The following is a 10,742-nucleotide window of genomic DNA, read 5'->3' as shown; positions in this document are numbered from 1 at the left end:
TATGTCTATCTGTGACGGCTATATAGAGTTTCCAAAAACGCCAATAATACATCCAATCATATTTCAGCTGCATGGCGCAGCGGAAGCGCGCCGGGCTCATAACCCGGAGGTCACTCGATCGAAACGAGTTGCAGCTAAAATTTTGCGAGTTTTTTTTTGTACCTATTATTTTTCTTTCTTCAATTCACCGGCTTCAGAATTGTTGTGCGTGTGCTTTAATTCGCCCATTTCATGCTGTTCACGGCCTAGTTGTTTCCTTGTGAGTTTTTTTGTGCACAAGTTAGTCGTTAGGCAGTCCATCCTCTGAGGTTGGGGTTTCAGCCAGCCGAGCAAACCTTTGGTGATCAGTCACTGATTTTTTGTGGACAGGCGTCAGTCAGCTGGTGGTGAGACATTGCTAGGCATGAGCAGATAGCAATCTCCATTTGGCTGCCACCAAGGAAATGATTTGTGATTATTCGTCAGAAGAAGAATATTCTGGAAACAGCGGGGAAGGATGCAGAAACGAAAAAGAAAGGAGTATCAGCTTCCGATATTAGCCCTAGCTACCCTGTGGCTGCGCTATTGCAAAGGAAGAAAATACCCCCCTGTCTCATTTCTAACACAGTAGGCGCAGGCCGAGTAGGAAAAGGGATGTAAGCGGAATTGAACGTTTCGGCTGCTGCAGGAGAAAGCACAATGGGTCGAGCTCGACAACAGTTTGGATTCTAGACTGTGATGTTGGTGATGAGCGATTTCCTCCCGCTTGTAGCTAACGTTCAAGATGCTTCTAATCGCGTTAGCCTTATTGCTGTTGCCGTCAAACAACATTCCGGATTAGTGTACTCAAGCATGCCTCCTGCTTTGGTACGGTCCTACGCAGGGTCTTCCGATCATGGCTCGGTAGGGGATTCTGCGGGACATCTCGAGTCGGTTCTACTTTGGCCGGATACTGGCGAGAGATGCGCTTGCGAAAGAAACTTATCACGGCCCAAAACGCCTCTGTTTTCCACGGAGTGGTCCGGTCGCTATGTCTGTGCTGTTGCAAGAACAGCATATGTTTGGAATAGAGAACAGTGTCTCCGCACTCCGGGATAGGTGGTGGTGTAAGGAACAAAACTGCAAATGCCGTGTCAAGCCTTTGCGGGCCACGACACGGCTGCCATTTCTGGATCGCCGATATGTGTCTGTACTCCTGATATCATGTTACATCGGAGCAAAGGATAATCGGCCAGTGACCTGTCGTCGTCCGAGGGTAAACGGCTGACGGATGTGCGTGTGGATGTGTATGCTCACATGCACCTGGACGGTTTGATAGGAGGATGCAGGAGAAAACAGAGTATGACCACACCATGAAGACATGAGGCCTTGCTTGACCCCCGCCCCATGCCTGCTGGGGGAACTACTCGACCCCCAGACATGTGGTTGGTCGGTGTATTGAGAGGGTGTGTACTGTGTACGATGCAGAGGAGAGATGACTGATCAGCGAAGCTGCAGCGACATGCTATGGTCGAGTGCCGCCCCTCTTGTGTAATCTCCAAGGCTCGAACCGTTTCCGGGGTCGTCGCGAGCGCCAGAGACGGCATGGACAAACATGTAATCATCGTCGTCAAGCACGGTCTGGAGCCCCACATCAGACAGAGAGCCAGTCTCATATCCATTGAGGTTTGCTGAAAGCCTAACATGGACAGATTGATGGTCTCGTGGGTATCCGGGCATGCCTTTTGGCCCCTGAATTTTGACAGGCTCGGGTTCTAAGGACTTTGCTACAGATAGTATCAGTAATGTTTGCAATATCATTGTGTCCAAATTGTATAGGGAGAAGACATGGAACGAGAGCAAAGACTGGAAAGGAAAAGCCTCGAGCCATTGGAAGCTGAGAGCCAAAATGACCACAGTGACTGAGAGTAAGGATCAGCCATTAGCCGCCTTCAGATGATCAGAGGCACCTGCCGTGCTGTCCAAGGGAAACGGGGCACAGCTACCTACCTCTACCTCTAGATAGCAGCATAGAATGGAAGGCACAAGCCGTCGTGAATATTCTGAGGTGCACGTCAATGGGGAAGGTGCGACAGTGGCACCCATGAACAGCCAAAGAAATCTCTTCTTTGCTCCCACAAAACAATTCAATTATCCCGATCCAAAAAAACGAGTCCATGGCAGTCCTGTCGGCGCTGCCGTGAGTCTTGACGTGGCAACCAAACAGCCCAAGCAGCCGTTATCTCCCACGTCCCTTGACCTTTTCACCATCAGATGACCAACCAACTGGCATGATGGTGACACTCTACCGGGCAGCTACCACACCACCACTTGGGTGAATCGAGCCCCGTCGCCGACCGCTTTGAATCTTCAGACATGCCGGCCAGGCTTGGCATCATTTTTCGGCGACTTGCTGCAAATAGGCTGTGTGTTTGAGCCAACACCCTACCTGCCCCAGCACGTCAAGGTTAAAGTCATCTAACAAGATTCTGCAGCTCCTCACCGTATTTCATTCAAGCCCGGTCTCATGTCTCGATTACGGCGTTGCGAACGAACGAATGACACTTCCGACGATGCTTCGGCAATATCTTGATTCTTCCGGCCCTGATATCGGTGGTGTTGAGCGGAGAGGGTGTAAACAACGCCGGACATCGACAAGCGACGACGTCAACAAGGATGCAGTCTCGCTACATGCATATTCGTTTCAAGGTAATGCGGCCCGTAACACCGCCCACTATCATTGTATCGCATACACGCAACACACCAAACCCCTTGAGTTGCATCCCTGCTGACCCCAATCTTTTTTCACAGCTGCGAGCGTGCGACTTCTTCCCTCCACAGATTTGCCCTCTTCACGATCTGATCTCGCAAATCATAGGCTTGCACCTATCCGACATCATATTACTTGAGCCAGTGAGATCTGCAACCTCGCCAAATCCTACCAATACATACCCTGATATCACTACCTCTACCTACCTCTGGACACTTGCTCACTAGCACCTCATTCCGAACACAGCTACAAGCAGTATGCAAAGGGGCGTTGCTATTCATGCGGCCGTCTTATCAACCCCAACATGCCGGATCGATGGTCCCGAATCCTGGCCTCTTGCCCTTACTCCCACGGTGACCGTACGCTCGGGCATGTCAGCTAGCTCCGAATTAAGCGCCAGCGCGGCTGGGCTTAACATGCCGTTCCGCCTAACCAGATGGCGTCAAGATCGCCGACTCTCTCTCCTCTCATTCGGCCTAGCTGCTAGTCGTCTGCAGCAAACCATTACTGAATAGCAGAGGTGAAAGACATCCCTAGCGCAATGGGTTCGTCTAGAAAAAATAACACAGACCAACATTGCACAGCTCGCCAACCATGTTCTTGGTCGGTTATGAAAACAGTTAGCCTGAATCTCGACTCTCCTAGGAGCGAATGGGTACGGGCCCGACAGAACGGTTCAAGTCGCCGACTAAACTTCCTTGATGTTCTTCTGGTCTCCTCACCGTTCGATCATGACACCGGCTAGCCGGCAAATTTGCCCGCTATTTGGAATCTTTTCGCCAGGCATAGGCTTCCGGTTTCGTCAAGGAGACAATGTTCATGAGATTGCGTCTGTTCCTTAGCCGGATGACACCTCCTGGATCCAAGTCCGTACCGAATAGTAAAGTGTCTGGTTGACCCTTCGATTGTGTGAACAGAGGTACAACAGGAACCTTAAACTTATCACGGCCAGATATACGTTTCACCGATCTCGCATCACGACAGCCATTATAACCTCCTGCCAATGAACGTCGAAAAGTGCCGCGCTAAGCGCTTCACGGAATCTCGATTCATACAGCACACCGTAAGAATCGTTTGCTAGCAGGATGGGCTGAAGACGGACTCTTACATGGCGGTCGATCAGACTCTTAGCTGGAAGCGTGGCTCAGAGACAATCTTCTTGGAAGCCACATAGGTCGCCCACCACCCTCGGTCTGACCACGAATGACATTCGTCCAATGTGCATGTTCGAATTCGGAAGGACATTTTTCATTGGCCTCATTGACCCACAATTTCCCATACCCCCCCATGACCTCCCTTGCTTTTCCTTACAGGGACCCGTATTGGACATCAAAGCCAGATATTCATTCTCACCGTCTTCTGCTATTCTTCTCTTTGTTGCCTCCTACTCCATGGTTGTTTTGACGTCCTTTTTCAGATGGCTGCATGCAAGCTGCAGTTTCCATACGGGCTTGACAGAGCAACTTTCCTCACATCGGAACCGAATGTACACCAAGAGGCGAACACAGGTCTTCAGTGCCGACGTGCCGATGCTCTCCATAACCGAGATGATGACAGGGGTGGCAAGGAGACCGGATCTTCAAAGTGAACCTATCCCATACTCCAGTGAGCTTCCAATGGCTCGGTGGGTGCCTGGAACAAGATAAGCTGCTCTTTTCTTCTTTGCCCCCGCCTTCAATGATATACCCCGGATTCACATCTTCCCCACCTACTAGAACTAGGGTTCATGGTTAGGAGTCCATTTACGACGAAAAATGTCTCGGGTGTACAAGCAGACAAAATCCCATTACCCAAACCTCTTCCCCGGGGTGGCTGAAGGAAAGTGCCGCGAAGAACGCTTCGTCGATTAGCCGCCGAAGCACTTAGCCACAGCAAAATCATGCCATGTCACAGTCTCTGCCTCTCCTCCGCATTCCCTCAAAAACATTTCCTTGCATTTGCATATTATCTTGTGGACGCGGGGTACAAGGAAGAGGCAAAGTTCCTCGGCTCCTTACGGAAATGATGTAGCCAGTTTGAGGGGAATTTGAGACAAACAAGTGCAAGCGTCCCAAATATCAGATATCAAATCCCGACAGCTTGGTAGCTACTCTTATTTGTTATTACGCCAGACGCCAATGCAACAATCGAAATGCAGTCGGTGCGTGTTGGCTCTTGAGTCGGTGAGCTCCTCAATTTGGACTCGGTGCTTCGCGTATTCGTGACTGTCTGAGTCCAGCCGTTGTCATAGTCTGACCCATCTCTGTTCTGAACAAGCATTGCCCCGAGACCGTCAAGCTTGGTAGTATGAAGATCGCGGAAGTGGAACCATCCAAGTCGTACCACGGGCCCATCTTACATGGAATCACATAGCACTCATCCGTCCCTATGATTTACAGCCACGCTACCTTTACCCCCCAGTCACTAATTTACATAAAGCTGAGTAGGCTTGATATAGGCACATATGTACGGCGAAAAGCAAGATATATCTCTCGGTGACGAAGGAACGTTGCAATAGAGAGAAGTCTTCTATTCGTTTGGTGATTGACGCGCGGTGGTTACTACCACGCGCCTGTTGTGAGCTGCCTCTTTCTGGATGATGACCCTCCCGTTCTCTTCTATCGTGGTAGATCGCTGGATCAGAGTAACATTGAACATAGAAAGGCTGTGATGAGGTGCTTACCCGTGGCTGTTCAGAACTCCATGGTTGACCAATGGGAAGTGAGCCTCTTGGTATGTTTGCCAGGTAAGGCAGAAGAACGGTCCCTGTTGATACGAAATGGAAGAAGAGGGGGGTATTTGTCGCTATCAAAGGGGGGGGGAAGGGATTATGTATGTGGCTTGTCGGGGAGGTGGGAGGGACGGTCGAGGTTGGTAACTGTCAATGTAACTCTGGGAGAGCAACGACGGTCCGGGTAACAGAGGCCTAGATACGCGGTTACATGAAAGCTCACCTAGGTGTACATTGTGGTCTGGGGTCTGCGCACGTAAAACGAACCGAGGATAGAGGAGGATGAGCAGAAATAATAATACACGTAATGGAAGCTAAGAAAAAGCGAAGAATCGGATGAGAGACCACCCGAGAGTAAGTTGCGGGACATACTCGCCCTTTCCTTTCCCATAGTCCCATGTTTATCTCTGCTGGCAGGTAGGTAAACAATAACCTTGCTTGTCAGAAACGCCCACGCAAGCCATAAAGAATCCGGAGACACCGCCGCTCAGTGCCATAGGCCAAATTTGAGAAGGCATGGATGGCGACTCGAGATGAAAAATGCTTCCCTGAAGTTTGACACAGTCAGTCAGTCAGTCAGTCGATCCACCACCCCCTTGCTTGCTTCAAACGCCACGATTTCCCCATGACTTTTTCTCTCCCGTTTGTGCATACGCCGAGCGAGTCTACGAGAACTGAGAACTGAAAACTGACCACTCACTCTGCATCGTGGGGACCATTTCCAAGTAACCTTGCACAGTCACCGACCGTGGCCGCCGTTACACTTTGTATTTGCCAGACCTCATGGAAACGGAAGGAATGCATGTAGGGAGGAGGTAGGTATAAATCGATATCGGGGGAAGACAGACCGGAAAAAGGATGGGAGAAATCGATGACGCCAACAGCATTGAAGCAATCGCGAGCATTTTTCCTATCTCTACATTGAAAATTCCGTAGTGACTGCACTAGTAAAAGATAATATAGTTATCTTCGTGCTATTAATGTTTGTTTGAGGTTTACATCCATTGTCAAAGGGAAGGATAGGGGGTTACCAACGGCCCATTATTACATCGTCGGTCACGCAGTCAGTATAACTTTGATGCCCAAACTTCATCCTACTATACTATGCTTGTGAAATATCAACCAAGTTTTCACGTACCTTCGTAAGCCCTCGGTATTTGCAAATGACCATGTGTGCCCAAATGTTTTAGTTAGTTAGAAAAGAGTCCATTGTTGATGATGATGATGACTGAACGGCAAGGTATCAAATTGGCCGGAACGCCCCAAGTTTGTTAAAGGTTCAAAAAATTGATCAGATTTTGCCGCCCAAAATGTGGGATTTTCATCGCGTTGTGTAGATGACCTCCCTCATCCGATCAATAACAAATAATATGGACAAGGCAAAGAAGGAATAGGGTCAACATGAAGAAGCAGTAAAGCTGATGGAGAAGAAGAAGAAGAAGAAGAAGACGAAGGGAATAATGTGGTATCTTTAGTAATAAATCTTACCCCCACCCCCAATGAAAGGAAGGAGGAGGACATGTGCGTAAACAAAGTAAAATGTGTTTCCAAGAAGAAGGAAGGAATTGATGTAAGCCATGTATCCAAAACCCAAGAAAATCATGAACACGAGAAGAGATCAAAAACACAGAAAAAGACAACGCTGAACCCTCCCAACGTATCCCAACGCCTTCGACCAAGAAGCAGTATTCCCAAGTCCAAGCCTTTAACTTATCGATTCTAATCCGGTAATGAAAATACCCCCCAAAATGACTCCCCCAAAGTCACACCCCCAGATCAACATCTCCTCCGATTCGGCGTGCTCAGCGGCAATATCTTTTTGCAAACCTTGCAATCCAGCTCCTGCGGCCTCTTATGCGTGACCCAGCAGTCGCACACCCACACCGCGTTCTTCTCTTTGTGGAGCTCGATCAGGACCCCCGGTCTGTAAAATTTCTTTTTGATGCCGCAGTCGATGCAGAAACGCCGGATCCCCCAGGTTTCTTGGATGCGGGGGGATTGGTCCGAACAAGAATAAGTGCCGGAGGAAGAGGAGGAAGGGCCGCGGCGAGTGTTGCCGGTTTGACCCTTGGTGGAGGCGGCGGCGGCGGCGGCGAGGGATGAGCGTGTTACAGAGGGGTCGTAATGGGGGTTTGAGGTTAGAGAGAATGAAGAGGTGGAGGTGTGGGAGGATGTGGAAGGGGACAGAGGTGGGTTTTGTTTGGGGGAGCCTTGGGTGGTGTTGATTGTTGATGCTTGATTTTGTTGTTGTTGTTTTCTTGAGGAGGCGGAGTTCTTTTGGTCGTTGGCATTGGTCTTATTGTTGTTGCTGCTCTCAGGCGCATCCTCCAGATCATTCTTCCACCTGAACAGCTCAAAGTTTTCGGGGCTCTTGACCTTGAAGCAGTGGTAGCACCCAAAGGAGCCGGGATGCTTGCCATCATCCTTGTCGCCGCCCCGGCCACCCGAGGAGGTGTTGTTGGGCCAGAATCGCTTGAAGTTGATCTCGGCGAACATGACGCACCGGATCTTGTCTTCTTCAGGGCACTTGGAGGGGTCAAAGTGATCTCTGAACCACCGGCTCGCCATCTGAGCCTTGGTGACATCGAAATAGTCCAGGTGTGACTGGATCATCATGACGATATCGTGTTTGTCTTTCAGTAAACGCTCAATAGGAGCCTTGTCGTGACGTTGCGTATGCGGAAGGGACATGATTGAGGACCCTAGCGCGGGAGCGAACGAGGGTAATATTGCGCCTGCTGAATGGCTGGGATAGGCCTGGGCGCTGGTGTAGCTGTACACAGGTTGATAGTTGTGTAGCGGTAGCTGATAGCTGTGCATTGACTGCTGAGATGGGTAAGGGTGGCCCATGTGTTGGTGGTAATCATATGAGGATGATGGTGGGTACGTCGTTGTTCGTTGTGACAAGGCCGGCATCGAAGGATAGAGCGACATTGGTGGCGGAGGGGCGACCTGAATATCCATGTAGTGCGATGGGGCGGGGATTAATGACGAAGGGAGCGCCTGAGAGGTGTTGTGTGTGTGCTGATAGGACGACGGCGGGTTATACGTCCTGGTCAAGACCGGGGGACTTGCCATAGTGTCAGGGTTGGAGTCCGTGACGGGTGACATGGTCCGAGAGGAAGACATGGCAGGTGTGCCGTGGGAGGCCGAAGAGGATATACTCGAGACCGAAGCCGAGCGGGCCTCTGGGGGGGACCTGGGCAGATGAGAGGTGGTATGGTAGCCCACGGGGTAGACAGGCATCTCGCGATATAAGTCTGGAGAGAAGTAAGGAGACTTTTGCTCAGGGGCAGGGGCGAGCAAACGATGTGCTGAGCCACCGAATGGGTAGAGGTGTTGTGGTTGAGGGAATGGGACTACCTCGGTCATCTTCTGGTCGTCTAGAGAATGATGCCAAGTAGAGATAGCAGGGGGAGAAATTGGGTTGTGAACAGAGGCCAGCTCCTCGGAAGGAGAGCGTTTGTTTAAGTAGAGCATGATGAGTTTGTGTGATGTAGCTGGGGGGAGGGAAAAGATGAAGAATAGGTAGGTAGCCAGACGGGGAAAGTGCTGCAGAACTAAGGATAACGGTTTGGTCTCGGGACCTGGGAGGTACTTGATTGTAGTTTTAATACTGGAGAGCAAAAGCAAACGTGCTGGTGGTAGAGGCAGCTCCGGGCCGTGATTCGCAGAAGGCCTATCAAGCAGTGCCTAAACTAGACGCCTGAACCACACAGTCGGGTTCTCTAGAACAGCAAAGCCCCGCCCCAAACGTTCGACCAGGGTGCCACTGAGGGATGCAGACGATGTGAAGCGATGGGTCTAGGTGGTATTGTCCTTGGTGTTGCCGTCGTTTGCGTCGAGGCCGGCAGGGTGATCAATGCAGGCTGTTCCGGCGAGAGATGGTTAATTACCTATGAAGCCTTGAAAATCACGATGTAAGAAAAAGAGCGAGCCACGGGGTATTCAAGTACTCTCTCAGTGAGAAGACGGCGATCCTCAAACGGGTACCGAACACGATACTGGCATTGGAGATGTCGGGAAAACTAAAAGGCTTCCTTGTAGCTTGTTGCTACCTAGAGAAGAAGAAGACAAGGCCAGACTCGAATAGTGGCATCAGGGTCTGCGGTCCCAGGCCAGGATGTGTTCGTTGTGGATGAGGGTGAATGGATCGATGGCGTTTGGTGCTGTATGGAACATAGCGGTACGTACAGTAGGGTGAAATGTGGATACTTGGACATCCCCATTCCGTCCCAGATACATGCATATTGGGGACGGGGGACGGGGGTCCCGTTTTTGTGTGTTCTCTTTCACACACACACACACACCTGACGCTATGTTGCCCTTGCGCACATGGCAAACAACTTGACTACTGCCCATTGCCAGGAAGCCTATTCGAGATAGTCAAGCGAGGGATGAGTAGTGTATTGATCTTTGAAGAATACTGGGCGAGATGTGGAGAGAGATAGGGAAGTGGGGTGTAGAATACGTAGGTAGGCTGTTAAAAAAGAAAAACAAAGTGGGATCATTTCCTCCCAGTGACCATGATGAGAGGGGGAAAAGGAAGACGAATGACTAGGTAGGTCGAGGGATGGGAAAGGCAGTGAGCAGGGTCGACCCTGTACCGACTCCAGCCCCTGTCCGTCCCAGGGCACTGCACCAACACTAAGAAGTATGCCCTGCGAGGCTTGCTGAGTGTGTAGGTAGGTACATACCAGACTCCTGCAGGCCTACATCTGGGCCCTCCACTCCACATGCCAAACTGCGGATGGAATGCTTATGTTTTTATCCACATCCCGGCTTGCCCCGGACTGGTCGGTCTGCCCAGAGAATCCATTCCCCACCTATGTGCCCGTGTTTCCTTTTCTTCCCCGTTGCCGTTCGTCTCCTCACCAGGACAGGGCCGCGCTACGGGGCTGAACAGCCTCCCAGGTACAGCCGACCAGACCCAGAGATGCTAAGCGCAACACAAGCTAGGAATAGGTGAGGCTGGGCTGCGCAGGTACGCACCCGGCCGGCTTTGCTTTATGCCCGCCTTTCCTGAAGCGCACATCCGAGAGTACCTACCTCTACTTGGTTTGTGGATCAGGGTCTGTAAAACGTTAACTAACCAAAGGCGACGGAGGAATTGGAGGGGAGCGCGGCAGACCCCGTAATTTCCATGTTGTGGGTTTGATGGGATTATCCCCATTTTGCTCGAGAGTACCTACCTACCTACCTATCTCTCACCCCTTGGTTCCGTTGCGAGGCAGCATCGAGGTCGGTCCCATATTGACAGGTCTGGCATTGCTCGTCTGGATGATGTGCTTCCGTTCCCCGGGT

General features: G+C 50.9%; 2 protein-coding genes and 1 non-coding gene across 3 annotated transcripts; 1 reads left to right on the top strand and 2 right to left on the bottom strand.

Annotated features, from left to right (window-relative positions):
* The first annotated feature begins 65 nt into the window (after positions 1 to 65).
* B0T23DRAFT_t280 lies at positions 66 to 137 on the top strand. The gene has a single exon. It is a non-coding gene; the product is annotated as a tRNA-Met (tRNA).
* Positions 138 to 1,269: 1,132 nt separating this feature from the next.
* Positions 1,270 to 2,288, bottom strand: B0T23DRAFT_198109 (uncharacterized protein). Its single transcript, XM_062833331.1, has 2 exons — positions 1,969 to 2,288; positions 1,270 to 1,745 (listed from the first exon to the last, which is right to left on the bottom strand). The coding sequence occupies exons 1-2, from the start codon at positions 2,135 to 2,137 to the stop codon at positions 1,462 to 1,464; spliced, it is 453 nt and encodes a 150-aa protein (XP_062690993.1). The 5' UTR covers positions 2,138 to 2,288; the 3' UTR covers positions 1,270 to 1,461.
* A 4,926-nt stretch (positions 2,289 to 7,214) lies between these two features.
* On the bottom strand, positions 7,215 to 8,918 carry B0T23DRAFT_320722 (uncharacterized protein; the record flags this gene model as incomplete). Its single annotated transcript, XM_062835186.1, has 1 exon — positions 7,215 to 8,918. One exon carries the CDS (start codon positions 8,916 to 8,918, stop codon positions 7,215 to 7,217), a length of 1,704 nt encoding a protein of 567 aa, XP_062690992.1.
* Between the last annotated feature and the right edge of the window lie 1,824 nt (positions 8,919 to 10,742).

Source organism: Neurospora hispaniola (assembly GCF_033458365.1).
Source record: "Neurospora hispaniola strain FGSC 10403 chromosome Unknown B0T23scaffold_6, whole genome shotgun sequence".
In the NCBI taxonomy this organism is placed as follows: Eukaryota; Fungi; Ascomycota; class Sordariomycetes; order Sordariales; family Sordariaceae; genus Neurospora; species Neurospora hispaniola.
Note: the sequence above shows the minus strand (reverse complement) of the source record. Positions and strands in the feature narration are given on the sequence as shown.